The 17,614-nt window shown below is 36.1% G+C and overlaps 1 protein-coding gene across 1 annotated transcript in view; it reads left to right on the top strand.

The window, feature by feature from the left end:
• Positions 1–17,614, top strand: part of LOC145672532 (serpin B3-like) — a 156,764-nt gene that overhangs the window by 44,940 nt on the left and 94,210 nt on the right. The window contains exon 4 of the mRNA XM_081741692.1: positions 3,542–3,755. Coding sequence (XP_081597818.1) covers positions 3,542–3,755 — 214 coding nt within the window. The remainder of the gene's footprint in view (positions 1–3,541; positions 3,756–17,614) is intronic.

The raw sequence follows: 17,614 nt of genomic DNA, 5'->3' as shown, positions 1-17,614 counted from the left end.
GACTTGGTCAAATACCCGTGATACTTCTTCTGAAACAGCGTCTTTTATACCGTCATCCTTATCATCTGTTGGAACATTTACATTTTGGTCAGGCGAGATTTTGGGTATGGCGATATTTTGGGGCGCGAGGTTTTGGCCCGGCGAGATTTTGGCCCGCGAGGTTTTGGGTGGCGAGGTTTTGGGTGGCGAGGTTTTGGCCAGGCGAGGTTTTGGCCCCGCGAGATTCTGGCCCGCGACGTTTCGGGTGGCGAGGTTTTGGCCAGGCGGGGCTTTGGCCCGGCGAGATTTTGTCCCGCGAGGTTTTGGGCGGCGAGGTTTCGGCCAGGCGAGGTTTCGGCCTGGCGAGATTTTGGGCCGCGAGGTTTTGGAAGGCGAGGTTTTGGCCAGGCGAGGTTTTGGTCCGCGAGGTTGTCGCCGCGAGGTTCTGGCCGCGAGGTTTTGTACCCTAACCGGAGCATTACTCTCCTGAGCTAGTCCTAAAAAAAGTTATCTACATAATTTAGATTTATATCTTAACGGTGCGGAACAATAGCCATATTACTAATTTTTATTTATCCTGTAATGGGCTATGGTGTAGATTGACAATAGCGGCGCATTACAAACTGTCATTTTATTTCAATCGAATTGAGGTGGCATCAGATGTGTACCAAAATTTAACACAACTCGGGTAACACAAACCCATTGTGTTAAAGTAACACAGCTATTTTTATTACCGATGTAAGCATTGGGAGCTTATAGTTTCATTCTAGGTGTATGTATATATAGTGTATATGCTGCACTTTATCTCTTGGAAACTACTGGTCGGATTTGAACTCATGGCTAAAGCAATTAAAAAAATGGTAAATTTGGTGGCTGAGTTCGGCCAGGTAAAGGCTCGGTTTTGCTCGACTCGACTTGCAAGTAGTACTTTGTTTCTCGGTAACTATTGGCTGGGCTAAAACGAAATTCGATGACCACGTAGCCCATGGCCTAAAAATTAATGATTGCTGTATTCGGTGATTCAATAATAGAGGCTATGTTCCATAGCGAAAGCTCCTGAGTTCGATTAATTGTTTACTGCGTATAAAGGTCTAGAGCTATACCATTAGAAACATAGCATTTTTGTTCTATCATGATCAGTAATGATTTCAGGGCATGATGCATGAGGGGGAGAGGAATTCCCCCTCTCGGATCATCGAAATCCCCTTTCAAGACATATATATATCCAATGATGCTCGTCGTGGATTACCAGTATTTTTGTAGTTGTATTTCCAATCTCTGGATATTGGGATGAAAATCTTCTGAAATCATCATTAATTACAGCTAAATTGGGATAAAGAGATAGGATCACTGCACGCCGATAACCTGCTTCACACACACACACACACACAAAACGACTTGTTATATTAGAGTGCAACTTACAAAAAAGTAGTATGCATCACTACTTATTGTACATGAGAAACTTAAGTTATAATTACTAAAATTTACAAATGACATTTATTATTATTTTTTTTGTTGCTTCTACGTCAATATTTTACGACATGTGATACTAATAAATTTATCAGCTTAGTGCAACTGAACTTTATTACTGAAAAAGAGAAAGAAAATTAGCAAAGAATGTGTCAACATCATTTCATATTTATTTTTTTGAATATGGGAAAATTCTACAACAGAAAAATAAACTTTATTTTCAGAAAATTTTAATTAATGATAATTATGCATTATTACTTGTCTGTTTGAAGCAGTAGTTTCTTTTAATCTACGCTCCCTTAAGAATGCATGTAATAATATGACAATGATGAAAAAAAAAAAAAAAACAATGAATACGAAGTGTATTCGTAAAGTAAGATTACAACCTGTATACACTGACAAGTCATATATTTGTGCGTAATTTGGCTATACTGACCTTTACTGTGAACCTTCCTCTATGACTCTCTCTCTCGCATGGGTGTTTCTCGTTGTTACGTTGAGATTAATGTAAATAATACATGTTTACAACGACTGTGGCAATCAGAAGCCCATCAAATGTCAGGTGCACTTCATTATACATTCTCTGCAAGCACAAGATAAGCGCCCAGGTGATAATAATAAACCACTTGATGGAAACATCTTACCATTTATGGAAACATCTTCCTGACAACACTTCTTCGACGATGAAGAGGTGAAGCATAAATCTGAAATGTGGTTTCAGTGTATGGTGCTAGAATTCCATGACTATAGAATACAGAAATCAGGACCCCCACTTAACAAGTGTTGAGACAATGACGGTAATTATGTGAAGAAATGACTTTTTTTGTCACTAAATCGTTGTAGTATTGTCAAGCACATTTTTTGAATGAATACTAGCTTTTGTAACATTGCTTTCCATACTTACCTCCTAATTTCATTTGGGGAGAACATGGGAATATATAACATGATTCTAGTATGAAATTCACTACACGTAATTTTCTATTCAGAGTGGAATCTCGTGTTGGTAGTTCGCACAGGTGATAGAAAAGAAGAAATCGAACTTTAGCAACACAAGTTTATCAACGACTACCTTAATCATTTCTCCCTATAAGCATATCCTACAAAGCCCAGAAGAAGAAGAAAAAACAATATCCTGTGAAGCAGAGATGGAATGTTAAATCTATACAGTTCATGAAGTTCGATAATCATATGCTAAACAGAATGCATTGTTAAACACTACAAGTACAGAAGGTCCAGACTACAATGAAGACTATTTAAAGGGTGAGAAACAACAAGAACATCTGTAACTGCTCCAGTAATGGAAAGAAAAAATTGAATGGAAAAAAAGACGATTGAGAAATTGACAATAATGATTCCACCTCTTTTGGCTCTTGAGTTCTATTTGAGCTCTTAGAAAGCATACTCCGGACAACACAAAGTGTGTATGTTTATTCTGCGGTGAGAAGTGATCGGAATCGAAAATCTGTGCAAAATCGGTTCAGTGCGTAAAGTGTCAGTGTTGGTTTCATCTCGACTGTGACCAAACCGCATACATTTGTGCCTTCTTTCTTAAGAGCGTTAAACGTTATAAGACAATTGCCACATTTCAGTTCTGAAGGCGTAGATCAATGCTTTTCACCGTGCTAATATTTAGCGTATAATTAGCCTGTTAGTTTTTTTTTTTTTTTTTTACCCTCAATGATGTAATAAAACAGCATATGCACTTCAAGCATATGTCAATATCATACACAATTAAAAATCAGGGGAAAGCGGGAGAACTCGGCTTTTATATTAAAATTTACCATTGTTTCACGTTGCCACCCCATTTTCCAAGTCTTTAATTTTGCAAGGAGTTTTCCAAAATGGTATAATTCAACACTTAATGTACTGCTTTGATAATGCATTCGAGAATACAAAGATTCAAGTGTAAACTTACCTACAAGTACAGAACAGGTACAGTACAGGCCATATGTGGATACATTCTACTTTTCAATTGACAATAGAAATATTTCCACTTTCTTCCCTAATATTTAGCTTAACGTGACGCCAAGTAAATCAACGATTCTTACGTTAAATTTATGTTTGTCATCAATTTTCTTTCTTTTTTTTTCAGAACGGTAATGGAATCCTGCTCAAATTTGCAACATTACTGTACATCTCTCAATCATCTCAATTGGCAGATGATTTTAAGAATGCAGCCAAAGACATGTTCTCAGCACACGCTGAAGCTGTAGATTTCGTGAATAAATCAGAGGCCATTCGAGTTTCACTGAATAATTTCATAGAAAAAGTTACGAAGAAAAAGATTACAAATCTAATACCTGAAGGTAAGTATGTTTAATATGAACAGAAATTGAGGGGAAGTTGTTTGAATGTAGGTGGGTAAAAACACGAAAGATGCATTTTGCTTATTATGAATGAATAATTGGTGAAAGATTTTTAGAGACGTAGAGAAGGCTGTTGTCATTGCCAAACATATGTAGATGTAATCATCTACATGTACTGTATATTTGAATGTACATATACAGGAAGTGAATGAACTATAACGACAAACTGTAAGAGATGATTCCTCACATCAAAACAAGAAAAATATTTATGTGGACCTGTTTGGGAAAAGTGGATATTTTCTAATCTAGGGCCGTCCAAATACATGGTAAACATAAATTGTAACATATATTATTTACTGGCAGGCATAATACTTTAAACACGAGAAACCGTGGCCTGGAAATCCATATTGACGTAAAGGAAGTCATACTTACGCTATCCAAAAATGCATATTTCACCAATGTGCAATGGATTCCTTACAGGATACGATTCCCGGCGGGAGCTCATGTAGTTTAGATTCCACGTTAATCAGTAGGTCCCGTCTCATTTAGCCTCGCTGCTGAAAGGGACGTTAAACTCAAAATCAACGCAACTCCTTACAGGATATAATTCCCAGACATGATCTCAATAGAAGAGAAAAACAGAATTCTTAGATATGCTCGGACTATAAGTTGAAGGCAAAAACACATCCCTGCACGCTCTCTTCCAAACACGAGGAACCTATGGTAGTCCCTTACACTTCGAACTTCCCTCCAACACATTACATGTTCACTACTGTGAAGGCTGACTTTTTGCTTAGATTGGCTCCACCTTTAAGTCCAAGAATATCTGAGACTTCTGTTAGGAGAATGTCTGAGAATTATCTCCTGGAAGAATCACTTGCGCACCCGTTGCACATTGGTGAAATGTGCATTTTTGAACGGCGTATGTGTGCCTTCCTTCACACTGATACGACCACTAGTACACGGCTCCTCGTGTTTGATTTGATTTGAGTTTAGCGTCCCTTTCAGCAGCGAGCTGCGATGTGGACCTACAGCTTAATGTGGAATTCGAACCACATGAGCTCTCGCCGGAATCGAACCTGGGTCTCGCACAAAAAGGGCGCGTATACTAACCATTTATTCACGAGCGATATCTTCGTTTTCAAAATATCGTGTATTATAACATGTTTTTCACACTTTTGGACGGACTTAGCCACGAAACTGTAAATTTTCCTCCACAGATCCATATGATCTTTTTCTTATTTTGTTGTGAGGAACTATCTTTTACAGTTTATTGGTATAGTTCATTATCACCCTGAGTTGAGTTGATTTTGAGTTTAACGTCCCTTTCAGCAACGAAGCTATATGAGACGGGACCTACTGATTGACGTGGAATCCGAACCACATGAGCTCCCGCCGGGAATCGAACCCGGGTCTCCCACGCTAAAGGCGCGGACGCTAGCCGCTTAGCCACGGAAGAGCTCCATTATCACCGTGAATATGTTACCGTGAGAGTAAGAAACGTGGTTATCGGAAATACACTGCGATTACCAGTAATCATCGCTTTGAACGGATGAATCTTGGAATTTGAATTTTTATTACCAACTTTCACCGGTGAGCACCAGTAATCGCAAAATCTCGGCGGTGATTAACTACAATAGTTGAGTCATACCTGTGGATGTTGGAAATAAAGATGCATGGAACATTAAAGTATTGTTTTATGAATTAAGAAATGACTGAACTGCATGTTGTTTAAAAATAGAGATGGACCAAAACGGCTGTTGTATTTCCATTAATAGGTGAACTCAGTGGTGTATTTAGGGGGGGCTTCCGGTTTAAGATCCCCCGAAATCTTACTTACGTATATGAAATATATGAAGTAAAGTATATGAAATATCTTGCAGAATTTTCACATTTTCAGGCAAAGCCCCCCTCCCGAAAGTTAGCAAAGCCCCCCGAAACAAAATTGTAAATACGCCACTGGGTGAACTCAAGAGTATATTACGATAGTGATTTAAATACAAACCTTAATTTTCTTATTTTATGTATTTACTTTTTTATTTAACTCTTTGTGTGACAAATTAGGAAATATACAAAAAATAAATATATATACCTTATTTTGAAGTAATTCCCACGACGTACAACACAAGTATTGCAGCGCTCAAAAATGAGTTTGGTTGTAGCAGTAAACACTCGTGTACTGCACCGCGATTTTCACCTCTTCATCGCTTCGGAAATGCTTGTCTTCCATCGCCTGTTCAAGCTGTTCCAAAACTTGAAAATCATTGGAGGTGAGATCTGCAGAATAGGATGGGTATGTGAAACATTATAATTTGATATTGTGATGTGTGGGCACTGTTAAACAGGCAATATGATGTCGGGAGTTCTCATGAAACACAAAAAGGGGTGAAGTCAGACATTTTGCATACGAAGCACTCATCACTGTTGTCTCCTTTTCTATGTAACATTCCAAAATTTCCCCATTTTCACCTCAAAAGAGAGTGAGCATGATTTTTTCTGTTGACGATTCTGGCCAGAAATTCATCATATTTACCCTCAAAACGATACAACAGTTCCTCATAGGCCATGAACACGATGATACCTCAATTCAGCAGTGAAATGATGTGACATCAATCTCCCAGACGCTATTAAACCTCAGTACATTATGAACAAAAATGGTTCTGAACCAACAATAAGAACCAAAATGGCGACTATTTCTTTTAGTAATACACCCAGTTTCCTTCAGAAGCTCTGTGGTAAAGTTTTCGTTCATTAATATTAGGTGTATCTTGGACGTACGTGGGAGGTCCTCCATAAGCTACGTCATGTTTGAACTTTATGTATCATTCAGAAACTTGCTGCAGAGGCATAATAGAATCGTTATACAGCACTTTCATCCTGAGATGAAGTTTAATTGGTTTAGCAGTTTCACCAGTCAAAAAAAGCATCGCATTACAGATCACTACTCTAATGCAGTGCATGTCATTAGTGGAGCGGCCACCTTCGCATTGACGCTGCTTCTTTGCTTAGAATCGCCAATCTGGTAGAATTCATTCATGTATTGGAGCATTAAGACTTCAGAATATTCCGGGGATTAGCTCTTTCATGCAAAGCATCAGATACGGGGGCAGTTATTGTATCACCAATCGAAGCCGAGGAAAATTTCTTATTCAAACTACATATAGCCTATATATATATATATATATATATATATATATATATATATATATATATATATATATATATATATATATATATATATTAGCATATTCTTGGAAACTGCATTGGCTTTTTTCCTCTTTCGATGGACATTTTTTCTAATGCACAACTGACAGGAAGTTGATACACCATAACCTTCCTCTTCAAGATACACCGCATATTGCGTAAACTGATCTTGTACATTGCACACAACAGTGAGTTCGTGATGCTTCATTTGTATAAACGAGACATTTATTGTTTCCACAATGTATGTCTACGAGGTTCACTGAAAGATGGTTTCATACATCCTTATCTACAGCTCATAAAATATTTAGGCGTTTTCACCTTCATCATTTGTCAATCATTCGTTCAAATGCATAAGAATATTTCCAGCTTTAAGATTTGCTGGAGGTGAATTGAAATTTTCTTCGTCTTCATTATCTGAAAACATTTCTATTTCGATGATTTTATCCAATATGTACCTGATTTTACTCATAGTTTTTGTTAATTAAATCAGAAAGATCCTCTTCACAATTAAGAGAGTGAATCTTATAACGAAGTAAAATTGACGTTTGTAGTTTCCTCTTAACTTTGCACTCAAACATTTCCTCATACGAAATTTGCTGAATACCTTCATGTTCTAGTCGTGTTTTCTTTTATAAACTGTACGAATCTTAAACCCTTCAATATACTGCATGTATAGGCCTATAAAACGCTGAAACACATGTTTAATTAAGAAAAGTCTAAATAATAAATCTCTTGTCTCTAACCTTGGACGGATTCCGACATATAAATATCTTATTATTATAATAATTGTAATCTCTATTTAGCCCTCTTTTTCTTCGAGTTTCCAAAGATCCTTCTTTACATCACAAAATCTATGTATTCTCTAAATTCCAAGTTTCTAGTTTAAGTATTTTGGCCTAAGCATCGTCCAATCGCTGCTCTCACACTTCCTGGTACAGTATTTAATCGGCTTTCCTTACAAAATTGTTTCTTACATCAACTATTGGCAACCATTCCGTATATCGAGTCATGACGTTGCAGCACGTTATTGAAACAAAGAGTATGCCAGGCTTATGCAACAGCTGGGTCAGCATTTTACATCAGGCCCAGTTGGAAATCAGGAATTAGGTTAACTCATTTGCTGCCACTTGACGCCATATGACGTCGTTCATACCTATTGTTGTGTGCCATTGACGTCATTTGGCAACAAGAGGTAGTTCTCATTGTAGACATTCTCTATAAAATGGCATGCAAGTATTAGAGGTCTGCACGGGCTCGGTCCGAGCCCTCGGGCCTAAGTCTGAATATTCCGCGGGCCAGACTCGGGCCTACAGAGCATATATCACTTCGGACCCGGGCTGGACTCGGGTAGTAAATTTTTAAATACACAACCATATTTCTCGGACCTAACTTTGTAAATATACTGTACAACTATATTTATAGGACCGTTCTTTCTGGAGAACTCTTAAAGGACAACTGCAAAATTAAACTTGTAGTTGCTGTAAATAAAAATTCAATTTTGCGTGACGTTTCCGTAATTCGGGCTTATTTCGGGCTCATTTGATTATCACACGATCTCAGGCCAAGCTCGGGCCTAAATGCTAAAACTCGAGTCGTGCCTCGCATTATAAATTCACGGGCCAGGACGGGTCAGGGCTAAAAAAATCCAGCCCGTGCAGACCTCTAGCAGGTATCGAGCTCTTATACTCTGGTGGCACACAGTGTTGTCCTGGTCATTTTCTGTAGTGTGCTTGGTTTTCGCTAGATATAGCTTGTTTGTTGCAAAAGACTAAATGTTGCAAAAGTGTAGGTGGCACATTGTATTAGGATAGGGCCTACTGAAATAAGGTGACAGCGAAAGAGTTAACTTGGCAGGCTGCTGCCTACGATTTTCTCATGTAAGATTACACCAATGCTTTAAGCAAAGCAGAATTATATTTTACACCAATGCTTTAAGCAAAGCAAAATTCTATTTTAACTATCTGCCTGATAAAAAATAATCAAGTTGATGAAAATGTAGATTTCAAGCTCTATATGAAATAAAGTTAGTGATGTAATGCTGGGATTTTTGCTAGGTATACGCTGTACGGTTTTCAAAAGTATAGTGTATATTCACTCCCGTAAATTTTAGATGAGTATACAGTGATCTATAAATATATTAGGTGGGAATATGCTGTATACTTCCGTGTATACTTTCCTATACGTCCCATTCCATCCCTGAATTAAATATCCTTCCTGCATTTGAAGCTGGTCTTCATGTCTAACATCTTTACACCTCTTTACAACAATAATAATAATAATAATAATAATAATAATAATAATAATAATAATAATAATAATAATAATAATAATAATAATTGTTTAATGGACTCAACAATTACAACTTTGAGGTGAATCTATTGAGGCTTGTATTTTGATTTACATCATTAGAGTGAAAGCTTTCATAAAAAGAACTCATTTTGAGCATGCATATATATATATATATATATATATATATATATATATATATATATATATATATATATATATATGAATTTCCATAATAATTTATGCTTTAATTACACTAGCCTGCGATGGAAAAAGTGTTTAGAAACTAATAAATGATTCTTATAGATTTTGGGGTGCGGATTTCAACGGAATAATCGAAAAAGCTCTATGACTTAAGGTTTTTTTTCTGAAACTCACATCTTACATGTGCTTTGGCTCTTTCTGCGAACACTGTGTACAGCGCACATCAAATACGTTCTCGCTACATGACCGGAAGTCTAATGATAATGTAGTTTAAAATTTACAAGATAAACGTACAGGAAACAAATACAATACATTTCCTAATAATTAAATTAATTTTGTTAAACAAAATTCAGGCACCACTCTTTATTAAATTAAATTTTGTGCAATTCTAATGTCAAAGAAGGCCATTTCTTATTATGAGATTATCAGTTAGTTTTTTGTAAGTATACCTATGCAATAGGTGAACTAACTTAGCTTTTGAATGTAAACGTTGTTTGTCGTACGCTATAAACTCTCCATAGCGTTTGTGAAGTGATTTAAGTGGCTCCAAGGTTTTTCCAGAATTCACCAGATCCGTTTTCTTACATTTGTGGGAAATATGTAGTGAAGAAGTATCAGCACAACATAACCAACTTTGTCAATACCATTCCAACCCATCCAGAAACATTGGATAATACCAACCAGGGCCGGCCTTAGGTGGTGCGGGGCCTGATTGGGAACATTTTGCGTTGCCCCAGGTTTACAACTAATTTGCACCAAGGTCTGTAGAACACACACACACACACACACACACACACACACACTATGGTTGGCAGTGTAAAAATTGCGGGGACCCTCACTACATTACTGCTTTCGGGTAACCGAGTGTATCGAGTTTTCGCACCATTTGCAAGCCGCGGAAAGAGAAAAAAACGAGCTACAAACCTGACATTGGCGTGAAAAGTTCAATAATTAGGAGATATATTGATTAAAGATCACGTGTGTAAAACCATGTATCTGGGGTACTAACATGTTGAGAACGTACTTATCGGGGACGGGAAGTGAGTGATGTAACTTCCGCAAAATAACATTATGCTAGTGAGGGAACATGTAAACACACCAACATATATGTACTACATTGGGGTACAATGTGTAATTATAGTTGTTTTCTCTGTCGTCTTGTGGGGAAAAGTACGATTCCATCATTCTTGTACATTGCAGTTACATCATACACACTGGGGAACTTCCGGTCTATCAATACGTCATGACAACTGTTGCAAACTTTTCGTATATCTCGCCTAAAATTTTAGTTATCAGTACTCCACGCTTGGACTTAGAGCCTCAGGGTCTTATGCAGAGTCATTCTGATGCTTGATTAGGGCCATACTAAGGAGTTTGACTATGTTTGCTGCAGTAGTCAGGGCTTTAGTAATACGCTAATCATATGTAAAAATGAGTCTGCTTGAGACCCGAAGCGTGTATCATAGGGCCTAAAAATGTCATAAGCAAATATTGAAAGAGGGCCTCTTTCCGTACTGGTTTGCGTTGAAACAATGAAAATTTTGTATTTTAAATTGCGATTATCGGCATAGCGATTATAATTGCTTGTTGCAGTATTTGCGCTGTGTTTCCATTCTAAAATTTTGCAAAAACCTATACGGAATGAGCACCAGAGTTTGCCTATAGCAAATATTTGCAGTTAAACCCACCAGACAAAAAAGTTAAAAATCGGACTCAAATCATCTTCGAAAATCTGAGCCATACGAAATAACGTGTCAAACCGCATCAGTCATCTCCAGTGTGAAATCAACTTGCAGAAAGGGCCGATGATTCAGAAAGCCGTTGCATAATATTGTGGCCTATACAGCGTGTAAGGAAAATCTGTGTGTTTTTCACATGTGAGGTACAACAACTGTTACAAGAAGTATAGCATCAATAATAATAATAATAATAATAATAATAATAATAATAATAATAATAATAATAATAATAATAATAATAATAATAATAATAATAATAAATAACCTTCCATCAAGACTTTGGTACTAAAAGACAATATATGTAGTCGATATCAGTAATTCCTCAGACCAAGGATCAACGACAAAGAACTAATTATTAAGCATCTTGAATACCTCCACCATTTTTATTCTTCAGCCCATTGATTTATATGCCGAAGTATTCTTCTGTTTCTTTGAAATAAGCGGAGTTTTCAACGGTTTTATTTTACTCATGTTTTCTTCAGATCTATTTATATATACCCTGCTTTGTAAAAATGATCTTTTATTATATACCAATATAATATTACTTTAATTAATTTCATTTATAAAAATTAAAAATATACAACTCAGAATTTAATTTCCAGAAGAGTAAGAGACATTTAAATAGACCTAAAGAAACAATCAGTAATATACTTCGACATATAAATCAATGGGTTGAAAAAGAAAAATGGCTGAGGTATTCACGACTCTTAATATGCATCATTCACTGTTCACACATTATATCTGAACATTTTTGTATATCGTTCGTACGTGTGAGGGTCCTTCACGCTGGTCTAGTGGCTAGCACGTGCGCCTTTGGTGTACAGGGTCCTGGGATCGATTCTCAGTGGCAGAGTTCTTGTGATTTTTAACTGCCCTCGATATTTCTGTGTTCGTGTCCCTGTCGGGGGCGCTAAGTAGAAAAATAAGAAAGAAGCCAGGAAGTGGAATAGCGCGTACGTCTGGTGCGTGAAGTCACTGGTTCGATACTAGCTCACGCTAAGTAAGCTTTATGGTGAACAAATACCGCAGGTGTGCATGGTTTTTCTCATTACCTCACATTTTCTTCAGGTCATTCATTATTATCAGTGTCTCTTATAAAACTCAAAGATTTCATCTTACGTGTGTGTAGTACTAATACATTGAATGTTAAAGAATTTTTTAAGTTAAACAATTTCTGAAAACGAAGTAAAGCAAATAATGTCATATGAGGAAATTCTTACAACGTTTTTCAATTTGGAACAAAATGGATGGAGAATAAAAGTCTAAAAAGGAAGAAGCGCACAGGTTATCACGTATCAGGATGAATAAAAACCTGGTGATTTCACTATTAATACTATCTAACTTCTAGTTACAACCTTCGGGAAAGCACCTAGGGAGTAGGATACGAAGACAAAACTATATTGTGTCTTACATTCACATAGGAGGATCCGCATCTTACATTAACAGTGTAGTTAAGTAATAATTTGCAGCAACTTTAGATCATCGGAGAAACCTTTCATCACCACTATCCCCAACCGCCCCTCTGAGGAGTATGCTCCCGTACACTCACCAGAAATGTCTGTTTCTTCAGATATTTCAACGTCTATACAAGCGCCAACTGAAACTTAAGACAGAATCTTTGTGTGTATTGCACATGTCACACGGATGTGATTTAAGTTTTTGCAATCTACAAATTTCGCACAAAGAATTTCTGCCAAGAATCAAACATTTGGTTTGAATTTTTTCTGACTTGTAGGGTAATTTCTAGATTTAAGAATCAATGTACATATTTTTTATAGTTCATATAGAATTGAGGATGTATCCGAGAAAAAAGTAGAAACATTTGCGCTACGTTAGTATTAATATACAGAGTATAAAGAAAAATAAACTAACGTTTACGTCAAAATCTTTAATAAGCAAATAAAAAAGAAAAATAAATTGTAAGGGATCCCAAGATAAGGTTCTAAATACTGTGAAAATATGGGATTAGGATGGGAAGAAGTTTCTGGGTGACAAATTATATATTGAAAATATCTCGTAAAACCCATATCTGGCAGGATACTGACACCAGTGTGCATCATAAATATGTATACTTAACAAAAAATGGTTAGCAATTTGGATTGCGTGAATATAATTTGTGCATACATTATAAACAAAACTGCATTATCTAGAACAATTACAAAAGTAATTTAATTCCGCTCTGCCATCCAAAGTAAAATCGTACTGAAATTTTGTGGAACTTTTTTTTTCTTCTTTTGACTGTAAGACAACTTACGTATTCCATGTTCCGATTTACTAGGTGAACTTACTGTATCTACTAACGTATACGAAACTAAAAGAATACACTTCACGCATAACACAGAGCTTGTCAGTTGCCTGACACTGTCCCACAACAAAATTTCCAACTTTCATAGAATGAAATAAAATTTAAAAATTAAAAAAATTAAAACTCACTTCTAAGCATAAACATATTTTTATAATTCCCTTTACGAACTCAACAAAAGCTTGTTTTCTGAAAATGTACTATGAATGGCGATGATAATCGTCCATTTATTTTGAAACTAGTTTCAAAGGGAAGATGCATGACTTCAAGAGACTAAACATATAAGGTAGAGTCGTTTTGGCGCATCATTAGCGTCATACTAAAGGCCTGACTACGGCAGGAAACATGTTAGTCGAACTCTTTAGTATGGCACTAATCACGCGTCAGAACGACTCTGCATAAGGCCCATAGACAGCAGAACTGAATGTCAGAATATCTTTAGTCTAACGTTCAGATTGATCGTAACGTTTGAGTTCGCCTTACTACTAAGAAGGGCATATAGGCTATATACAGTGCGATTCACAAGCAGCCAAACTCTGAGTTTAAAATATTATACTTGGTAAACACGAAAATACTTATGACTATTGCTCTTTGCGTTATTTGTTAGGGATCTACGGAAATGTCTTGGTATCACAGATAATCATCAAGCGACAGCGGAAGACTAGTTTGCAAGAAGTCAAGGACCAAGGAAAGCGAATCCATTATCTCACTCAAGAACTTAGTTGCTTTTGTAGAAGTGCATTTTGCAACAAATCTAGGTCCATGTTCCGTTAAGGGGGTCCAAAACTACACTGGATCCCCTTAAGCTAACCTAACCTTACCTGACCTAACCTAACCTAATAGAACTTAATATAACATTATATTATGTAATCAAACGAAAATCAATAGAAAGAAGTGGTGTCAAAGACACTGGACCCCCTTAACGGAACATTGACCCAAATCTATGAACTTTTCCTCTATATATTTTAGCAGCAGTTCCTTGTTATTCCCTTCCTCAGAAGAAACAAGAATATATGATCCAGTGTAACGTTATCTCAAGCAAGTACTATTGCAGACAGTGCTGGAAGCAGGAGACAATCAGTCGTTTCTAGGTGGCCTATTGTGAAGCCATTTTTTCTCAACAAAACTATAAATTCAGATATGATATGCACCCTGATATTATAACTCACATCGTTGCTATGTTTCGAATGCTATTCCTGGTTGCAACGGGACGAGGCGAAGACCCATAAATTCAACACAAGCATGAAGACGTTCCGCGAATTTTTCAGAGAACGACTGGTATCAAAAGATTTGTGCACCACTCACCTACATGATTTGAGGCTGTCAGGTTTTTATCAGTGCAACTATCATAAGAATACCACATACAGCAAAATCAGTTTGTTTCTTCAATATTTGCAGTAAGTCAGAATCGAAACCATTAATGGCACTCCAGCTATACATAGACCAACTTATGTCGCCAGGTCAGTTGTGCCTTGAGGTTAATGGAAGTTACTTTGAACAACTTTGAAAAAGTACTGTAAGGCATTTGTAGTTTAAATTAAACTAAAATTTATTTCTTGGAAGAGAAAAGAACGTAGAAAATGTTATGCATCGCTACTTCCTTTGTCTATAACCGAATAATTTCAGTTCAGAGTTTAGGGATTTTAAATTGAACTATATATATATACATCATATTTCAACCCACTATCTTTTATAAAACTGGATATAGGGGGTACATAATAATACTGTATATTTTCTTTGTTGTGTAACCTCATATTATTTTAATGGTATATTTTGACATTTTTAGTGTAAACCTTCGTAGCAATGAAACATCAAAATATACAAACATGAACTAGTAACTGCGAATGGAATTCTGAAACGAATACGAGGAGGAATTACAGTACGGGTTCATGTAGAAACATTGGGTTACTTTTTTTTTTTTTCAGCTTCGGATTTATCATCTCAAAACCTATAAATATGCCGAGACGCTTAGGAACTTTAACAATCATTTTACTTACTTGTATTTGCGATTTCTGTATTAATGTATTAACGTTTCGAATAATAAAAATATAAACATAATAAAAAGGAACTGACTCATTGTGGTAGGGCTGTGCGAAGTACACCTTGCCTATAGCTCCAAGTTACAATTCAAATGTTGGTGCATCATATTGTGAAATGATGGGCTAAATCTGTGTTCTTTGCTCTGTTAAGGAAGGTTGCAAGCTCGCTTTAATGTTTTTATTTTTGTGCCAATGCTGTATGTACTTTCTAGTAATTGTCCTCTATTATAGTTTCTTTAACCACCCCTTATCTATGTAAAGTTTTTTTTTAAATATACTAGTCCTTATTGCTCGAAATAAAATTTTTGAATCAACATTATTATTATTATTATTATTATTAACGTTTCGAATGGATTCAAGTTAGATGTTCAGCTTTAGCATCTCTGTGATGTTCCTTGACCTCTACTTTCAGCATTCATTTTGTCTTTACTATCAAGGCAATTGCACTTAATCTTGTAGACGCCTGAATTTCCATTACAGTCGGTGTAATTGCTCTTGAATTGTTTAATATTTCTTTTTTCAAAGGTTTGGAGATTTTAGAACAAAAATAAAAGCATTAATGTGAGCTGGCGACGTTCTCCGCCCCCCAAAAAAGTCTTTTTACAGTTTGCTCCACCATCATATGACGTATGACTGACAACTATCGGCAAGGTACAGTTCGCACTGCTCTACCCTAGTGAATTACGTTTCTTTTATTTTCCTGGTGTTTTTATTATCTTTCCTCCAGCTTTTATTCTCTGTGAACAAGGCTCTAGTGGAGAGCCAAAACCTCGGAACTACAACATATATTCAAGTACCACAAATACAAGTAAGTGAAATAAAATCTGTAAATAGCAAGATTCACCCTCGAATCGCATACATATAGATGGTTTAGAGTGAAAACCGTTATATACAAAAACGCAAACTTTACAGTATGAGCAAGAAACTTATGTATGACCTTCACACTTAGTCTTGTGCAAAACCGATCCACATATTTTTTTGTAAGGAGCAACACGATGTTTTAATATTTATTTTATACCAGCTGTAATATGTAGAATACGGTTTTTACATTCCAGCGAAATTACCCAAAAAGTCATTTTCGATAAAACCTTAACTTAGGAGGTTTTGACTCTAAGACACCGAAATATCAAATCTCAAAACTGGAAAACGTATTTGAAATTATTTCGAACTATTCATGGAAGTTTCAATAATAATAATAATAATAATAATGTAAACTATCATAAGGAATTAGGTGGAAAGATATACGGAAAATTGCATCAACACAGGCAAAACTACTATATTACGAATTGAATTATAAAGAGGGTTGCGAAATGGATCCACATCAACACAATTAGGAGTATTCCCATCATAACCTTCACACCACAACTCCTTGCCTATTACTTCTACGTACTACGTAACTATTCCACATCCAATTTATTCCAGACATAGTGATAATCCCTTCTTGTTGCAAAGGAAATAAATAAACGGTCATTTGGATTTGTAATACAGTAGAAACCCGCTAGTCCGGCCCAAATGAGATCGGAAGCCCAGTCGGAACGCAAAGTAGGTTGGATTGTTAGAGGAACACTTCTATTTACTTACAAGCACGATACAAAGACGGTGGTTTAATTGGAAATATTGTCTCAGTATTATTATGAAATAATCATACTATAAAAATGTTAATACCGTACAGTACACTTCAGTACACACACTAAAACTGTATTATCTTAAAACAATACAAAAACATGCAAAGATAGCAGAGGATATTCAACAACAGACTTACAGCACAGGAAATGAGTCACCGACAAGTATGTACAGACATGAAGGATTGTTGGAGTGAAACGTACACAATGCCTGATGATAGCATGATCGGACTAAGCGAGGTTCTACTGTAATAATAATAATAATAATAATAATAATAATAATAATAATAATAACCAATCGTAGTTTGCTCCTATCGTCAATTCACAAAGTCTCAAAATAAAAAAGAAATCAATGATCGCACATTGAACTGAGCTGGAGCTAGTAGAATCGTTATCTTGTATCTCTTCATTCAATAAGTAACTTAAATGTATTGACAAGGACTTGAAGAAATAAAATACATAT

Source organism: Thermobia domestica, chromosome 16, assembly GCF_964235325.1.
Source record: "Thermobia domestica chromosome 16, izTheDome1.hap1.1, whole genome shotgun sequence".
Classification (NCBI taxonomy): Eukaryota; Metazoa; Arthropoda; class Insecta; order Zygentoma; family Lepismatidae; genus Thermobia; species Thermobia domestica.
Note: the sequence above shows the minus strand (reverse complement) of the source record. Positions and strands in the feature narration are given on the sequence as shown.